The sequence below is a fragment of the Callorhinchus milii genome, unplaced genomic scaffold (genome assembly GCF_018977255.1).
Source record: "Callorhinchus milii isolate IMCB2004 unplaced genomic scaffold, IMCB_Cmil_1.0 Scaffold7, whole genome shotgun sequence".
In the NCBI taxonomy this organism is placed as follows: Eukaryota; Metazoa; Chordata; class Chondrichthyes; order Chimaeriformes; family Callorhinchidae; genus Callorhinchus; species Callorhinchus milii.
This window is the reverse complement of record NW_024704748.1, coordinates 25,231,852-25,251,585: the sequence shown is the minus strand read 5'-3', so window position 1 is coordinate 25,251,585 and position 19,734 is coordinate 25,231,852. Positions and strand designations below refer to the sequence as shown.

At 39.2% G+C, this 19,734-nt stretch overlaps 1 protein-coding gene across 3 annotated transcripts in view; it reads right to left on the bottom strand.

The window, feature by feature from the left end:
• Positions 1 to 1,306: 1,306 nt before the first annotated feature.
• Positions 1,307 to 19,734, bottom strand: part of LOC103185427 (arginyl-tRNA--protein transferase 1) — a 97,125-nt gene continuing 78,697 nt past the window's right edge. For all 3 annotated transcript variants that reach the window (XM_042336741.1, XM_007903904.2, XM_007903905.2), the window contains 2 exons: positions 15,130 to 15,250; positions 1,307 to 2,739 (listed from right to left, as the gene is read on the bottom strand). In XM_042336741.1, coding sequence (XP_042192675.1) covers positions 2,561 to 2,739; positions 15,130 to 15,250 — 300 coding nt within the window. In that variant the 3' untranslated portion in view covers positions 1,307 to 2,560. The remainder of the gene's footprint in view (positions 2,740 to 15,129; positions 15,251 to 19,734) is intronic.

Genomic DNA, 19,734 nt, shown 5'->3' with positions numbered 1-19,734 from the left:
ATTTCAAACTTAGCAATTGGCTGCTGCGTTTGGCCCACAAGGCATAGTCAATTTATTTTACAGTGTATTCTGTGAAGCACTTTGAGACGTCCAGCTGATGTGATAAGGCAAATGCAAGGATTATTACATTATTATTATTATAATTGCCCAGGTTTGTTGCAGCAGTGTAATGTACCAATACGCCACTGAAATGAGTGTGAGGATTTCTCAGTTAGTTTCAGCGCGCGATTAAAATGCCTATCATAACAAATAAATAATCTTTGCATTTGATATTACGCTAATATCATCAGATCATCTCAAAGCGCTTCACTGGTAATTTGCGTGGGTGGAAGTGAAGTCGGCAGTTGCCATGTTCACAGGAACTGATGTCAGTGGCGGGATTTTTATAAAAAAACAGGGAACCAGCCTACTGGGTCCTGTTATTCGTTATCCTCTTGTCTGGCCTCCGTGGCTGAATATGTCTGCCCTAGAGAATGAGCTCAAGTCCCAGTGTGAGGCTAGAACGCACAACCTTCTGACCCAGAGGCTACAGTAATATTGACTGAGCCTAGCTGGCACCTAAGAAAACACTATATTCATCACAGATTTGTTTTGTAAATGTACAGAAGCAAGTGCAATGGTTCAGATTCTCGCTTCACATTCTTGTTATTGAGAGTCACAGGTTGCTCAACCTTCAAACCCACCAACTGCACCAAAGAAGTGATTGACTTGTTCTGGTAGAACGTATAGTACTGCTTAGAGAGTAGGTTCTTTTAAAAAAAGTCAGAAGAGAAAACACAAGTGAAGAAATGTTGATAGGGCGAGTATTAGTAACAAAAGTTTAAATGCTTCATCTTTATTTACCATTGGATTATTTTAGCTGCTTAGCGCTAATATTACAGTAACTATCCTTCAGTATGAATAGCTTTATTTTTGTACTAGTGTTATTTTCAGTAACCGGGCATGACCCTGAAAATGTGGTCATCCCACGAAGATGGGAGTCTTCCAGAAGCTGAAGGGTTAATCTAGAGGCAAAACATAATTCCTGCCAACTGCTGTGGTGTCCCCCCCCCCACCCCCCCACCCATGGCTGGTGATAGCTCACACAGTTGACAAATCAGATAAATAAGAGCATTATGTGACGATGCAATCACCATACATTTTGTATCCTAAATCCTTGGTTTTTAACCAAGGATTTATTACCTTCAGCTCTCCTCACGACTCTCTACCCCCTCCTCGCTCCCTCCCTTCCCTCCCCTCACCCTGACCATTTCCTCCCTGCTCTGGTCCCGACCCAACTGTCTAGCGCCTTGGGACGTCCTCCCGACGTGAAAGGCGCTCTATAAATGCAATCATGTTGTTGTTTAACCCTGTTAATACGATTCCAATCGCTTCCCACTGTGCCTCCTCTACGCACACTGACACTGTTTTGGAGGGCTTGTGGAAGGATGCCTACAACCTTTCTATTTGTGTCTCTTTCTGGTCTGCCTTTTCCACATGCCTCTCTTCGGCTGAATATTGCTCCCGTGCAGGAGGCAATACTCATGGGACTCCCACCTTGTCCTTGCCCTCTGACTGGGCCCAATTCACAATGATGGTTCACAGTGCAGTGAGCTTTGCCACCTCCATAACAACTCAATGTTTTCTTTGGAATGCTATGGGAAAAGTGCTGCTCTAGCATGAACAGATGCTGCTTCAGCCATGCGGCTCCTGTTGGAACCTGTATATACATTATCAATAAGCCTTTCTGTGTGCTTCAATGATAACTTGCTATGTGGATGCTATGGTTGAGTGTGAAAGAAGCGCACTTACTACTGGAGCCAATCATTCTGTGGTTGATCATTTGAGTAGAGACCCAGATGCGGGTAACGCATTTAGTATGAATCAATGCTTTTATCACACACACAAACAAAGTAATATTCCTATTCAAACTAAGCCAAGCATAAACAGGTAAGTTTTTGCACACTTTTGTTGTGTTATTGAAATGCTGCACATGTAAATAATTCCTTATATGTGGGGACAAATTCTCACTGCTGCTAAAGGGAGATTGTTTGGGCTTCTGTTGCCACCAGGTCTTACTTGTATCCAAAGGTCAAAAATATCAGTCTCCTGAGGTCAAATGCATGGGGCTTACACTGGAGTACACCTTGTGTTTTGCTTATGAATATCACTGCTTAACAAGGTTGAATGTGACTCATATTTCCTTACATATCATACATCAGTGCTGAAAACAAGCTGTTTTGGTTTGTTTTTCCTGAAGTAGCATAACTTGCCCGTTGCCGACAATTTTCGAATGATAATTTTCTCTTTCAAAAATCCTCGTCCACATATTATTTAACCAAATGCACAATAGGAAGGTTTCTTCAAACTGTTTCTGATTGTAACACGAGGACTCAATTCTTTGAGAAATACAGTAGACAAAATGTAAGAGTTCCACTTATACACGTGGAATTTATGAAGTGGTTAGCCTGAGTTTGTAATTTTTTTTGTTTGTAGTTTTTTTTTAAATAGGAGCTTCGTACAATACTATGCTCAGAAGTTTTACTTTCTTCTCTCTATGTTATGAACATAAAACCCACATTTAGCTTCGATACAAGAGCATCCGCTCCGCACATGTCCGTCCGACCAGATTTGCATATTGTCGTACAACCGCCTCATCATTGGCTTTCTTTTGTTTCCTCCGATATATAGTGTAAGGCATGACTGTACCCTTGTACAGAACCAACACACTGCTCAGGTCATCCAGGCGCTTCTCATCATCTGCAAAAGAACACAATAGTAGTTGCTTAATAAAGACAGCAATGAAGATGGCTGTACTGGATCACCAATGTTTCTTATGACATTACGTTACATTCAGTAATACTTTACATCCTCACCCTTCAAATCCTCCATTCCTCTGCACCCCCCGACCTCTCTGACCTCCTCTCTCCTCAAAACAGTACCCGTTCCTTCGTTCCTCCGGGTCTGGCCTCCTCCTCGTTCCCCGAGTCCTCCGCTCCACCCTCGGCGGCCGTGCCTTCAGCCACTATGCCCCGAGGCTCTGGAACTGCCTTCCTCACCCCCTCTGCCTCGCCCCCTCTTTTCCTATTTTCAGGTCTCTGCTGAAGACCTTTCTTTTCGACCCCGTCTTTGGTCGCCTTCCCCCCCTCCCCCTGGCTCGGCCCCGGGATCCGTTGCTGTGAAGTGCTCTGAGACGCCATCCGGCGTGGAGGGCGCAGTATAAACCCAAGTTGTTGTTGTTGTTGTTACATTGGTTTTACATATTTGAAAGGGAGTGAAATAACTATGACATTTAAATTCATTTTTATATTTTCTAATTTTTAAAAAAAACAATGAACTTCACACACTCTGATATCAGTAACGCACGTGACTGTATACTGCAGATAAGCGACTATTTACTTGTATTTTACTGTTATAAATATACTAAAGCCACAACATGAATATGAATGTTCTTTTCCATGAAGCTCATCTTCCTCTGGTGGGGTTTAACACAGGAAAAACAATCCTGCATTAAAATAAGCACATTATCCAGTAACTTTGTTAACATTATATTTTTAAAACTTAAATATGGAGGGGAGGTGGGGGGAGAAAGGGAAGGATAAGGAGAGTTGATATCTCTGCTTGAATATGGGAGAATAATAATTCATGCACTTGATATAGCCCATTATCATGGTAGGGTGAGTGTTCAGTTCAAAATCTGAAGGCATGAAACTCCAAGGCACCATTCACTCTGTGCTATCTAGTTCAAACAGCCATCATTAATACCTTGACCTTGAATGTTGACAAGCTACTCCATCACAGAGTACATCACAGTCCAGTTCTTGTCTGGTCACGATACACACACACACATTCCAGCAGAGATCTCTGGATACTGATCAGAAGCAGGAACTCTGGCTGATTCTTCCTCTCTTTCTAACCCAGAGGCACCAAGGCCACCCCATCAAATGAGATCAGCTAATAACACGATATTCAATTCTGCAGCCTTCCTGGTTTGTAAGACTTAGTGATGTTTTGTGGCTACATAGCTTGAAGGGGAGAGGGGAAGAGGAGATATTGGTTTAAATTCAGTATATTACATTTGTTTATTCTTTGGGAAGGAAGGGCTATCATATTCCTAGCTGCTATGTTTTCAGGTAATCTCCAGGAATCTTTCGCTACGCACAGATTAAAGGTAGATTGCCCAGGCTGGAGGAACATCCTGAAGAATATACTTCAAACAAAATCAACGGAAACCATATAGAATAATTTAATAAATGGTATTTACAAGAACCTAAGTGATGTCCCTGTTCTGCCAATACTGTGATTTACTAATGCCATAAAAAGAATAAAGTATTAATATCTTGCAAATGTGCTCAGTGCTGAAAGTCTCAGTCATCCAAGGAAACAAACAAGGTTACTAGCCTCATATTTGTGATCAAGGGTCCTTTTTATAGTTTCAAAGAAAAATAAAAGATGATTATACATTGCTACTGTTACAGTAGATCAAATCGGGTAAGAAAATCTACCATCTGGTATGCAGCTGACATATTGGAATAGTCAATTCTGTTAAAGAGTGAAAGGGAAATTTAACTCTTGGAAAACTCCAGTCAAATCCATAGACACAATATCAGTTATTATTGGAGTAAATATACAGCTGATATTGGAGCAACATTATGACTGTATTAATGTTTTAGACTTCCCAATGGCTCAGTTGGTAAAAACGCTCCAGATACACTACTATATTATGCAGAACTGAAGCACATGAACCAGGAAAGTACCAGTTTTGATACAGATTTTCTGTGTGATCTGATATTAGCCAGGACAACAGTGAAACACCATTGGAATTAGTGGCTTGAGTTAAGGAAGAGGGGAAGAAAAAAAACATCCAAGGATTTCTGCACCTGATTGCTGTCCAGTGACATCTGTTTGGAAAGGTGTGTGTGTTGAAATTGGACAGGAATGACTTGGCTTTGATGCCTGATACAGTTGCATAGTCTCTGACTAACATTCACTGTCTGAGTTTACACATGAATAATTTGGACTAGTTGCATAAGGTACAAGAAGACTGCTGGCCCCATGAAACTCATGCTCAAGCCAGTACCTTCAGGAGAGGAGGGAAGAAAATTGGGCTTTTTTTTAAAAAAAAAGGTTGCTTGTGATATGCGACCCGAAAACTTCCCAAACCCGCTGTTCAAACATTCATTGAAGGAATAATGATAAAGTAAACCTCAAAAACATTACTGTTGTTATTCTCTCTTAAAAATGCAGTAGTCAAAAGGTTAATTATCTTTTTTTTAAATCACTGTATAACATGGATTCATTATTGGGCTCCATTTCTCCTGTGTAGATTAAATAATATGCAGTGCAGTAGGTGCTTAGAAGCAATTTTTAATTACCTTTTCAAATAAAGCTTCTCTGGAAACATGAAAAACCATTATCTTGCAAAATACAGAACCAATTTTATGTAATTTACAAATAAGTTATGTAACTGAGTGATGATAGAAACTCTACAAGTTTCCATCACAGCTTCACCATTACCCTGAAAAAAAATTCCTCCTAATTCCTTTCAGTGATTGAATCCCTTTCATTGCACCAGAGGTTTTCCTGCATTGAGCATTCAGGGATACACAGTAATACTTTGCACTTCAAAATATTTGTTGAAGGAATAATGATAAAACACCAAAAACATTACTGTTGTCATTCTCTCAAAGGAACAAAATCTTTAGACTTCTTAAAATTGCAAATAATCCTTACATAGATAGTTGTTTTCTTGTGTCGAGTAACCTTACTGAAACCATAACCTAAATCAGATGTCATCCAAGTTTTGTTAGGAAAATGATTTTGTTCTTCCAATTTTCTTCCCCAAAGCCTCTTATTTACGCTGTGGCGTCAAGATCCCTGGGATGTCAGTCAGATGAGATTTAGGATCCAAAGTCTCTGGGGTTGAATTCCATGGTGGTGGTCTTAGCCCTTCATCCTTTCAGTCTGAACTTTTTAAGATATGTTTGCTTTGGTTTTACAAAAAGTGCTCAGAGCAACATCTGAAAGAAGGCTTGTTCTGTATAATATTGGTGTTAATTAACACTACACCTTTCTGTCCTACCATTGGCGGGCGAGATTTCAGCCATTGTTCCCCATTCTCTAGAACTCCATCCCAAAGTCCCTTTGACTCACCTCCTCCCTCTACACTTTCAAAGCCCACCTCAAGACTTAGCACTTTGACCGTAATTTTGGTGATCTTTTTCCTCCCCACCCCCAGGATTATAAAGATTTAGTATAAGTGGATTAATGAAAACAATGTCAGGAGGCTCGAGTTAAGCTATGAACCTTCTACGGTTATCAGTTCTAATGAGGATAAACCTCGGAAAGAATCTGTCTTTCTGTTTCAGATGCTCATTGACTTGCTGGACATTTTCAGCATTTTTGGTTTGTTTTGTTTTAACAGGAACAAAGTAAAAGGACATTGAAAGTGGTCAGAATTCTTCAAAACGGTTCCAATTCTTAGAATGGATCCTGATGGCAGCACTTTCCCCTTTTGGGCAAGAATTTCCAACACACACGAGAAAGGTTTTTGTGAATCAAAACAGGAAACCATTTTGTAACTTGGTAACAAGGCAAAACACACATTTTCTGTAAGTGGATTAAACACAATTAACGTTAAATGTTTTCAAACCACTCATTAGCAGAGGTTAATTACAGGCTAAGAAATGCAATTAAAGTGCATGCTGCTAGAAAATTATAGGTTTTCAAAAGGGTTGAGACATGCACAAAAGAACACCTGAGGATAGCTTTCAGCTGTCACACAGATCTCATTTTCATTACAGCTTAGTTACTATCAGCACGCGGACATTTTGGGAGCTTAATTTCTTTAAGGTTGCCTGAAAATTCTTCAAAGTCATATAGGAAAAAAATCGCCAGGTAAAAGAAGGCTAAGGTTTCATTTGAGCAGATGCTAAGCAAGTAAAGGCAAAACTGGGTTAACATCTAATTCACCTAAAAGAACAAGTAGTTTGGTATTTTTCATGAGTCAAATGCAGTGCCCAGGACTCCAAACTAGGAAAATGTTCAATCCAGTCCTAACCAATATTCACACTTGAGGTTCAACAGGTAAGGATGTTTCTTTCGTCTCAGCTGGGTTATTTAAGAAGCCATAGAAATCTGTACAGGAATATTCCACAATACTTATACATGCTTTTGTGAGTCTACCCAAAAGTACAAGTGATGTGTAAACATTGCCATTATTCACCTTTTTAATCGAGATTAGTGCGGATGTGAGGACTAAGTGCAAAAAATGAGAAGATTAATCCTCAAATATTTTGTGCTTTGTAAAAGCAGATCTGTGCTGACATTGCAGACTTGAATGGACATGCAAGTAAGAAATGCATAGTTGCGCTAAGGTTGTTTGAAGTGCTTATTGTTTAAAAAATGCACAAAACCTACACTTTTTGTCTTTTACAAAATAGATCAGGACCGGAAAACCCTATTAAAAGCTGACAGTTGGCTGGAAAAAAGCACTACCTCTGCCTTGAGGAAATCTGCTGGAGTGGTGCTAGCTTCAGCAATTTATTCAGTATTGCCAATTCGCCGTTGATATTCTACAACAACTTGACAAACATTTAACAAGTTAGAATATTAAAACATTTGACGGGGCTATTATTGAGTATTTAATTTGCCCACAAGTATACAGTCAATTCACTTTACAGCATATCCTGTGAAGCGCTTTGAGATGTCTAGAAGACGTGAAAATGCAATCAAATGCAAGGATTGTTATTATTATTATTCTTTGACAAGAGGAGATATTCAGCTAAACTAGTGTTACAACGTCTAAAATCTTAACTTCTTTAGATCACGGGAACATTGTCTCGGAAGAATAAGAATTGCTGGCACAGGTACGATGGGCCGAATGGCCTCCATCTGTGCTGTAATATTCTATGATTCTATGATACTGGAAAGGAGACTGATGCCACTGGTCTTAACTGACTATCTCGGAAACCATCCCAGCACTCCAGTCTCCACTATTAAATGATCCATTGTCAGTAATAATTCTGGTTTAATCTCATAAAATAAATAAAAGATGGATCTGGGAGAATCACTTGATAATAGTTGGGGTTGGAGGAGCTATGATATCTACTTGAAAAAATCTCCAAACAATCCTTGCGTTTGAGTGATTCACTGTCTGTGCTAATGTTCTATTTCTGATCTCAGAAATATAAAATCAATAGAGCTTTGAAATTTGCAAGACAACAAGGCTGAGCCTCTACATACTTGGGACAAATGTATTCTGATAACTTACACCCCTTTTATTTTACCCATCTAGAGTGAAACAGGAGGCAGCACGGGACTTTATACTGCAGTTTGGGACGCTACGCTGTGTGAGGGATGCTACATAAATGCAAGTTGCTGTTGTTGACCTTTTTCTTGCATTTAAATGTGGGTTTGCCAAAGGATACGATGAACAAGGAAGCCAGCTATCAGCTATTTGACTCTGGAGCTCTGTATTTTGTTTTTGTGCTAACGTTTGATTCGAGTTGGGTCTTGCCAGATTCAGACTTGGGGCAAAGCAGCCATTGTATATTATTAGGTGGTTTCTGAGAAAAAAAACACCAGTATAAAGCAGTATTGGTGTTGCTCAGCAATCGCTCTGGGTGCTGCACGCTGAACAACTTTATTTATTTTTATTGCGATGTTCGTTGGGACCTCATTGTGAACCAAGTCACTCAAGGTGTCAGAATCAATCAGCCTAATTAGTACAACTGGCTCAGTCAAGCCTGAATCCTTGCATTCCACCACATCAATGAATTAGCTTCTCTATCCCAGGACTTCCTGATCAACTGGATTGAAGGATTTTTTTCCGCAGAAACTGTTCCAAACTCAGCATAATTAAAAGATTACAACATTCATTGAATAAGAAGCTTAAAACTAGGTAAGTCGATTGGGGGGTTTATTCCTGACATTTAATCTACAGGATTTTGTTTTTTCCCCAGAGATGTTGATCAAGCCACTGCATGAATGAGCATCTCAGCTTGTGACAAATACCTTTCTGCTACTAAACAAGGTTTGTTTTCCCCCCGTCAGGACCTCTTAAGATTGCGCAACACAATAGCACAGCTCTCTATCCAAATTAACACAGCGAGGGCTGAAAATTGCAGTCATTTATATGAGGTCCCTGGTTACAATTTACTGCTAAACAAAACATAAACAGTCTTATCGGAAAGAAAAAAATCTAGAGAGATTCTCCACATTACGAGTTATTAAGAAGATTAATACTGTGTGTGTGAAAAGAAAGGAAATAAAAAGGCAGCATGAGACACAAATTATTGCACTCTATTGAATTGCTGTCAATTTAAAACTTGCTGACACTGAAATTATTATTACTTTTAATTAAAAGACCTGATTTAAACATTCTTCATTTATTAATAAAAAATAGTAGCCACTTGCTGAGAGAATAAGGGGTTTAACTATTCCGTGCTGAATGCCCACTGAATAAACAAAGCCCTCCTTTTACTAAGCATTGCATCCATACACTACTAACTTCTCTGCACAAACAGCTGTGAAGCAATGAGACTGCCTTATATGAAGTTTTTAATTGCTACAGTATTTGTACCATCTTCAGATTTTATAGATTCAGAACAAAAAAAAGACAAATTCTTTATGAAAGTTTCAAAGTCCTGAGAACAACATGGAGTATTTAGGGTAGAACATCCAATAAACTACTAGGTTTGGTGTGTTTACCCATCATCTGTGTCTTTACTGCAACCAATTTCAAACTTGTTTTATCAGCTGATATGCTGTCTTCAAGCGGGGGAAAGCAAATTACTACAAGATGTTTTGACAAATTGATCCCGTAAACAAGGCAAAACAAGAGAAATTTGACAGCAAAAAGGCCTTATCACCCACAAGAGATTGGCCATGCAGGGCCTGTGATAAATTAACATTATGTAATGTTTATTGTGGTGAAAGAGAAACAGAGAAACAAAAGCTTCAAATGGTGTGCAAATAGTTGGTGGCAATAAATTAATGTCACTCCACTGACGGTAAGTAATTTAGCTAAAAATAAACTGAAGAAAACATTAAGCACATTATCCCCATAGACTAGAATATTCAGATTGCTCTGAAACAAATTATATGAATTAAAAGATCAGAAGTACCAATGGGTGCTTTAGTCCATTTGATCTCAATCTTCCCGAATGCCCACCCGAACCATTACAGCATCAAGATGTTTCTTAAATAAGTCCAGCTTTGTTGCTTTTACACCCTTTCTGGTAACCCATTCCAGCTGTTAATTAATCTCTAGTGCAAAATATACTTATTGGTGTCTGTCCAACAATTCCCGTCAGAATTCTGTCCTCTTGTCCTGCTGCCTTGGTATGTCTAAACATATTGTTCTGGCTTTACTTTCTCAAATCCCTCTTGTTCATGGACAATGTTCTTCCCCACTCTTCTCCTGAATTTATACAACATATTCATGATATCCATATTATAGCTATGTTATATTTTAATATATAACATAGCTATAATATAGCTAAACTGTCCTAGCTTATGTTTTCAGTTATAAGTTTCCCTAATGTGCATCCATTCTTTGTTTTCAGTAGAAATTTGGCATCTTAATACAATATAAATTTGGCCGATTTCAATGAATTTTTAAACTTAAAATATTAATTTTCAGTTATTATTAAACCCAGTTTTTCTCCCAGCTGTTTGATTATAAAATATAATAATACATCATATTACCTGAATAAAAGCAAATGTGTTTTTTAACTCCAACCAGCATTCAGTGATCACTGGCCGATTGGCCTACTTAAACTATGAATATGCGTGCAATAGAGCAATGAGCTATTGCGCTGCAAGCAAAAATAAATAATAAAAAAAATCCTTGCATTTGATATAGCACTTTTCACGTCTTCTCAAAGACATCTCAAAGCGCTCCACAGAATATACTGTAAAGTGAATTAACTGTATATTTGTGGGCGAAATAGCGGCAGCCAACTGCGCACAGCAGCGTCCCACAAACAGTCGTGGATTGAAGTGACCAATTTTATTGTTGGTCAACACAGTAAAGACAATGACTGTATTATTTGTGAAACCAGGATAAGGATTATATAATTTGCTTAGATATTAATTAAAGACACAACTACGGCAATTCATCATGAAACCAGATTATTAAAACTATAAATTTAAAATAATCAGGATAAAGTATAATAATAATAATCCTTGCATTTGATATAGCGCTTTTCGCGTCTTCTAGACGTCCCAAAGCGCTTCACAGAATAGACTGTAAAGTGAATTGACCGTATTTTTGTGGGCAAAACGCGGCAGACAATTGCGCACAGCAGTGTCCCACACAGTCATGGATTGAAAATGACCAATTTATTATTGTTTTGTTTTGGAGGGATTATTATTAGGCTCTGTGTGGAGTAAGGAAACTTGCCCAAGGTTTCGCCCTCTGCCTGGAATTGAACTCAGGTCTCACTTGCAAAGCGAGTGCTCTAACCACTGAGCTACAGGACTCCACTCCACCCAAGTAGCAAGGGTACCATAGAATTAATGACAATTATTTCTGATTTAGTAACCGTGCAACATGGTAGTTTTCCAGCTAAAGACCATGCTACCTGTTAGTGATTGGTTTACAGGGTGAGAGACTTTCACATCTGCAATGGATTCCTATTCATCCTTTTCCAGGCATCTCTCCGCAGAGACAATTTAGCCTCGGGGAACTCCTGCTTACGTCTTCCTGAGAATGTTATCATTTGAGTAGCAAGTATTTGAAGTTCAAATAAGGCCATTTCAAACGCAGATTGCAGAAAAAAAATCCCCCCAAAATAAATTTGTATTTAAACTTTATGGAGAAGGGAGTTTCTCCCAGTGCCCTGGCCAACAATCCCTCCAATAAAATTGGTCATCATGGCCATTTGTGAGACATTACTCTGCACAAGTTGGCTGCTGGGTTTCGCCTATAAAACAGTCACTACACTTCACAGTAAATCCTATGAAGGGCTTTAAGACGTCCTCCCAATGTGAAAAGGTGCTATATCAAATGTAAGGATTATTAATAAAAGCAAATAGTTGATAAAACAGTCAAAACCCCTCTCACAATAGCCGCCACATAGTGTTTGTGCTTTTAGCCTCAATGCAAAACGTTATTACAACTGATCTTCATCTCACAGCTGCTCACACAGTGCCTACTGCCTGGAAAACATTCTTATTCCATAATTCTGAAGATAACCAAATCCAACACACACCTGGAAGGCAAGTTAAACCTGCAATTCATTTCTGAGATCCTGTTGTTTGTTTTGTTTAGAAAGAATGAGATTTACTGTTGTGTCCCAAAATCCTTGGCTGAGTGATGGCTTTGCATCTCACTTCGGTTAATGTGTATCAGACAGTCTCTTTCAGCTGAGAGAAAGGGAGAAACTGGACCTTAGAATCCTTAGGTCACTATCAAAAGCTTCTGTGACCGTCCCTCAGGAGGCACCCAACAGGGATGTAAATTCAGGTTTGGTAGTTCCCCCAACCCTCGACTTCCAACTGCCCAAAACAAACTGTCATCCGACAGCAGGACAGCCATCACTCTAAGGCCTAGGAAGTCATGACCTTCTATTTGGGAGCAAAGGCCTCAAATGGATGAACAAGCTCGTTAGGAGTTTACTACATTTCTGTAAATTACTCATGCTGATCATTATTAAAAGGTGGCCGGGTTGTTTGAACTACAGCAAAGCTAGAAACGGTAACACTATACTTTCTATTTTTGTCCAAATTGCAGTAGGACATTCAAGGGGTCAACACCTTGCTGTTGTTATTTGCTTTGTAATATTTGTAACAGAGCCTCTTGTATGTCCTGTCCAATGTGTTTAAGCGCATTATTACTACTTAACAGTGCAGTGGGCACAATGGGAAACCTTCTAATCTTTTAAGTGGACTAATCAACCGCCATGAATATCGGTTTGCTATGATCTTCAAACAAATAAAGAAAACATTTCATTAACGTTTATTGTTTCGTTTCATAATCTTTCTATTTTTGGCCCTTGCTTTGGGTGTAATTTTAATGGCATTCGAACTTGGTGAGAAAAGATGTTTTGAAATAACAATTATTGATAAATCGTAATATACATTCGCAATACTTTGTTACTCAATCCAGATTTAAGATTTGCCACAACAACCACAAGCATTTACATAGCGCCCTTCATGCAGGGTAGCGTCCCAGAGCGCTTCACAGTGGCGGAGTCTGACTACCAGGCAGAGGAGAGGAGGACCGTAAGCATGATCAAAAAGGAAGGTCTTTAGGCGGGATTTGAAAGTGGGGAGGGAGGGGGCGAGGCGGAGGGATTGAGAAAGAGAGTTTCAGAAATTCGGGGCGTGGTGGCTGAAGGCACAGCTGATAATGGTGGAGCAGAGGGGGCGAGGGGCGAACAGGAGACTGGAGTGGGCCGAGCGGATGCGGAGGCATGTTTACCAGCAATAGCGGAGTTTGGGTTAGGCGGGTTAAAGTGGAAATGTATCAAACATTACGGTACAACTTGTGGAATGGAACAAGTTATTATCAGTATAACAATAATGACAGCAGCTGTGAAGATGTCCAGTATAGCCACTCACACCAGGCTGGCCAGAGCAGGAAGAGAGGCGTCAGGAAGTAGCGAGGAGGCCCTAACTGGGGAGGGGGCGGGAGGGAGGGGAATAACTTCAAAGTGAGATTCTTGTGGTTTCTTTTCTCATGTACACAAGTTCCACACGGATACATTAATATTTTTGTCATTAATAGATTATTGATTTTTTTCCTGTTTGCACAGCACCCCTGTGAAATAAGAGATCAGGATGCAGACTACTGTAGCACAAAGGTTAACTATAAGCATACATTCAGCAAAGTAGTTACATAATCCCATCAGGCAGAGAGCATGCTATTGATGTGCAGCCCTGGGTTTAAACCTAAGATTTTCGGAACGTTTCATCATACAATCTAGAGATGGCTTCCGTTCTTTATCTCGGTTTTTTCCATATTCATTTCATCTTTGCACCAGAGACAAGAAGCACAGGTCTTACAATATCCTGCTGGGCTGTCTTTATGATGTTTTGGGATGGTAGATCAAGACATTTTCCTGAGAAGGTCAAAGACTTATTTCTTTAAATAGACTCTTTAAATATTTTTTAACCCTGGGATTACTAATTGTACATACTAAATGTAGCTTCCAATATTCCTCTGTTTTCTATAAAAGAGTGAAAGCTTCTTGCTGAACGCGATACAATAGGAAAAATATAATGATCAAATGTTTTATTCATAGCACATTACCGGTTTCTCAGTATTAACACCCCTGTCATGAGCAGAATATTCTTTCCAATTAAATAATGTGTATTCATCCCAAATGGCAATAATGTGCCCTACTTTTCAAACTCTAGCAACAGGTTAACACCAGCTGAGAAGAGGATGTAAAATCACCACACTAAGCCCTTTCAGACTGGTTTAGCCATATGACAAGAACAGGTAGTTATGGAAATGTCAACTAGACATAAGCTGTTCATGAGAAATCAAACATTCACAGTGGGTATTGGCAGGCGATTCAACTCAGCCCAATTGTGTTTGCATCCATCATCCACATACTCTAGGAGGAGTCACTGGATAGTAATAAGGAGTGTTAATGCAGCTGATCTGTGTCTGTTCTTTGCCCAGGAGCATTAAGGCTAATTGTATTGCCCTAACTGTTGCCCGAGCTGAAATCAGTTAAGCTCAGCATAGACTGGGTATCAAACCTGCAACCTTGTGGTCTATTATGGCTTAGTCCTACACGCAGGAAACAACATAATTTAAGACAAACATTTGATAAGTATATCTGTCACTTGCGATTTCTCCCTCATTGAACTGTGTGCCTGAATCAAGATACTCAGAGGAGAAAATCTTTGTCCCAGTAGATGACGCATCACGCTGGCATATTTTGAGTATTTTGACATAAACTAGTTTGGCTATAAACTTCCTTTCGGGAAAATACAGACGTGTGTTCATACATAGAGACAGAATACAAGTGGAAGAGGAAGTTCTATCTCCAGCACAAGAATATGTTTTGTTTGTATTCTACTAACTACATGTAAGGTATTAGAAGAGCGCCATTAGCAGGAAGAGTTATTGGAAAGCTGATAAGGCAGTGCAGCCTGATTCACTACAGGGCTGCTAGGCTATAAACTTACCTGCATTTGGGTCCTCATTTAGTCGGCTATATTTAGACTGGTCCAACTTCGCTACACACTTCACAATGGGTACCCAGACATACGTCTCTGGACACAGCAAGTCAGATGGATGGTACTGACCCTGCGAAAGAAAAGCAGACACGACTATAAATTAAACAAGAACATCCACAATGATCTAATTGGTGCACTGTTTCTGTGAAGCAAAAAGTAGTAAAAGAAAAGTTACTGAATACCTGAATATTTTTAACATAAGCAGAATATTTAAAGCAATGTTTAAGCAGGAAAGCTGCAATTATATATTGCACCTTTAGCTGCAAAATTCTGCCACCAGCAATGGTTTTGTCTCCTTATGACTTTTGGCAATTCTTCACCACAATTTAAAAAATATATATTTTAAAACATTTACCTGTACTAGCTCTTGTTAATTCTGTTTTCTGTTCTTCCTCATTCACTGTTCTTTTTATTTTGTTATTTTTATTTTAACTTAGCTATTTTCTAACTATTTTAAAATTCTTTCGAATATTACTGCAGTCAATTTTATTCCCTCAATTCTTCCACCAATGAAATGAATCTTTCTTATCTTGCCTGTTCTTTTCTCTCGGAGATTTTTCTTTTAAAAAGTGACTTATTAAGCCACTTGGTAGCTAAAAGGCTGATGATTTACAGGGTTGTCTCATAGAAGCAGGCTTTGCAATCACTGCAAAATAAGAGTTGGAGTCAATTGTAAATGCACGCGGATGGCACCCCAGGATAGAATGCTAACTTAAGAGTATAGGGAACTAAATGTTTAGAGCTCAAACACACTGCACAGTAGTGTGGTAGGATGCTGTTTTTTGGGAGGTCACCGTAACCATAGTCGAAAAGGAATATTTTCAGGCGGGACTTGAAAAAGGGGAGAAAGAGGGCAAGTCGGAGGGATTGAGGGAGAGTGTTCCAGACTTTCAGAGTGTACACTCATTTTTAAGGATGCCTCAAGAAAAGTAGCAATTAACATTACAGATGCAGACCGACTTGTAAATTGAGCGTGTATTTTTCGACAGTCAGGATTGAACAGGGACAGTACCATTTCCCTTACTGCAGAGCCAGTAGGTTGCAACCCTACGTGACAAGTTGTTGTTTTCAATTTCCCAAGGGCAACTGATAAAGGCAAAGTCTTATCAGCCATCTAAGAAACATATTAAATAAAGTTTTTCAATTAGGTTCGAAACCAAATCAAAATATTAATCAAACATTATTATGCTGGGCCTAGAAAAGTGGGCCGTTCCCTTAGACTGTGCTCCAGCAGGAAAATAGTTAACGTACAAATGTGGTCATCTAAAGTCCATTAAACAATCAGTACCTTAAATGCAATCGCAATCTGCTCACCCCTGAAGGACCATGGATGGATAAGAACTAGCATGCTTCCTTTGTGCATGGCAGTGCATTCCCGTGCCCCCTGCCAAATCAGATAATAAACTATAATGTGGGGTGGAGAGAGAATGACTACAGGAAAACCTCCCAGCTTCAGGACTTCACTCAGTCCATTGAGCTTCAAAGCTGAACGTGTAATAACTTCAAAGCCCCATCTTACATTTTTTTGCCTTTCCCCAAATCTGCTTTAACTTTCCCTGGCCCTAATCTCAAGTTCCTGGATGGTCATTTCCATTTAAAATAATAATAGGTGGGTTTACATTTTGCTGTCCTAAAGCAGCCAAGCTCCAAATACAATAATATAATTCTAAAACTGACAATAAACTATGATCCAGGTATTGACAAAACAAAAATCCACAAATTTCTATTTGCTTGTGAAAAAAAACAACCTCCAACAAGGCTCCGAGTCAGATATTTATCCAGTTCTGAGTTAATGGCGACATCAATTGGGAGGTTGTTTCCGTACAGTATTATTGCAGAAATGACTGCACAAGTTGGATGGACTATTTCCTCAGCAATTTGGACACAATACAATGTCTGCTCACTGCTTTAAATCAGCTAGTATACTAGAACTTTGTAACTACTCTCAATTTGCTTAAACCATTCTGCTCAGCACTTCTTAAACTTTGGAACCCCAATAAATTAACCTTCAGATATAATACAAGAAAATGAGGTGAGTAAAGGCCAGCTGACCTGCTCCTTCTAGATGAAGACTATAACAAAATCTCAAATGATGTTTCACGTTGATTTTTACAACTAAGATTACATGAAAGGATTATTTCCTCTTCAACAAGTGTCGCATTATACCTGCTTTGAGTTACAAAAGATGTTGTGTTTTGTCTTTCGTTTATATATTACAGCAAAGAAACGTAGATATTACATCTCATCATTAAAGGCGACTCTTGTTCGTTTATCTGGAAATATACTTTGCTGCTGGTATTCTTTTCCATGCTTCTATAACCGGGATAACTATGTCTGGAGGAAAATAAGAGCACTGTACCTACTTGGTGCTTGATCATTAATAGGTAGAAAATGTGGCTCATAGACTAATAATGGTAAAGTGGAGCCATGCTGTTCAGTTTAAAAGTTCAAAAAAACTGTGGTCATGCTTGAAGTCTAACAGGAATTACTGCAGTCTTCTGAAAACTGTGTTAGGTTCAGATACAAAGCGGCTTTTAAAAGATAATAATAATAATACTTGCATTTGATATAGTGTCTTACCACGTCTTCGAGACGACTCAAAGCCCTTCATAGGATACGCTGTAAAGTGAACTGACTGTGTGTTTTGTTGGTGAAGGTGGTGGTCACTCACACAAAGTTTTAACACAAAAAGCATATTTACAAAAGATTTTGTTATTGTTCCACAAGACGTAACATGTGACCAGAAATTGGTCACTCTTTGTGGAGTCCTGTAGCTCAGTGGTTAGAGCACTCGCTTTGCAAGCGAGAGGCCTGAGTTCAATTCCAGGCAGAGGGCGAAACCTTGGGTAAGTTTCCTTACTCCACACAGAGCCTAATAATAATCCCTCCAAAACCAAAAACAATAATAAATTGGTCATTTTCGATCTACAACTGTTTGTGGGACATTGCTGTGCGCAATTGGCTGCCGCGTTCGCCCACAAATATACAGTCAATTCACTTTACAGTGTGTTCTGTGAAGCGCTTTGGGACGTCCTCCCGACGTGAAAAGCGCTATATCAAATGCAAGGATTATTATTATTATTATTATGTGATTCTTCTTCAGGATGTTTTCAATGTGTAATAGCTGTGTAACGAATCACATATCAAAATAGACTTTCTTAAGATCCTTGTCCACATCTGAAATGCCTTCTCAGTCATGCCAATGTGATTTTGTGCTCCTATTCGTTGCCCATGTCCTTTACACCAGCTACTCTGGCCGCCTTCATGCGCCCCATCTGCTTCACCTCACCCCTGTTAGGCGAGCTTTCAAACACTTTGTCCCCACTCTCTGGATACTCTTGAGCATAGTGATAAAGTTTCCACATGTGCCAGACACCCGGCTGACCAAAAGAAACCTCTGGAACCATCTTCCAAAACCTCTCTGCCTTGCCCCCCTTTTTCTGCTTTCAAACCCACCTTAAAAAAAACACTCTTCGGGTTGTGCTTTCAGGTAGTTTCCGCCAACCCTCTCCCAGCTCGGGCTCCCCACTCAGACTTTGCAAAGTGCTTCGAAACATTCTCCTGCGTGAAAGTCACTGAAGCGAAACTTGTCGTTTGGAGGGAGATGCTAACTCTTCGTCAGGGGATGTGGGAACTAGTACTGTATTTCAATAAATTAGATTAAACAATGACTAATTCAGATTGAAAGCATGTATTCTTACATGTGCTGCATTGTGTGCTTTCAATGGAATGTGTAAACTGTTACTTATTCACAGATTTTGTTTCTTGAAAGCCTTGAAAGTTTCAAAAAAAATCTGATATAATTCTTAACCCTCAGAAATAATAGTCTGGTCTCTAGCCTATTTTCACATTTTCTGTTTAACTAAATGTGTGTTCTAAACCTAAGAGGCGGTAAGAAAATGAACACTAGTGCTCACATACATTTGGAATATAAAAAGCAACAGAGATCAACAGCAACACATGGCAATGCACGACCACAAAATATAGTATAATAATAATCCTTGCATTTGATACAGCACCTTATCACGTCTTCGAGATGTCTCAAAGCGCCTCACAGAATATACTGCAAAGTGAATTGACTGTATATTTTGTGGGTGAAACGTGGCAGCCAATTGCGCACAGCAGGGTGCCACAAACAGTCGTGGATTGAGTGACCAAAGTCTGATTTTTTTTTATTTTGGAGGGATTATTACCCTCGGAATGAACAGGTCTACTGAAAAACATTCAGCTGTTGCACACAAGAGAAGTGAAATTAAGATGTGTTAATAAAAGGGGGACGAGTAAATCAGCTCCACCGTACAACATTCCTGTCCAGCCAGACCTAACGTTGGCAATTTTTCAAATAAATCCATTTATCTTATTACAAGTATAAATACGTCTGCATGGCTCAACATGGTTTCCATTGACCTGTTCATAATGCAATACTAGGCAGCAGAATTTCATTAAACTCCAGTAGAATTCATGTGGAAGAAAGACACAGCTTAGATTTATTAAATTCTATCCTTTCTGTGAAAGATGACACCAGTAGATTTTCTTCAATAATCTTCGTCAAGG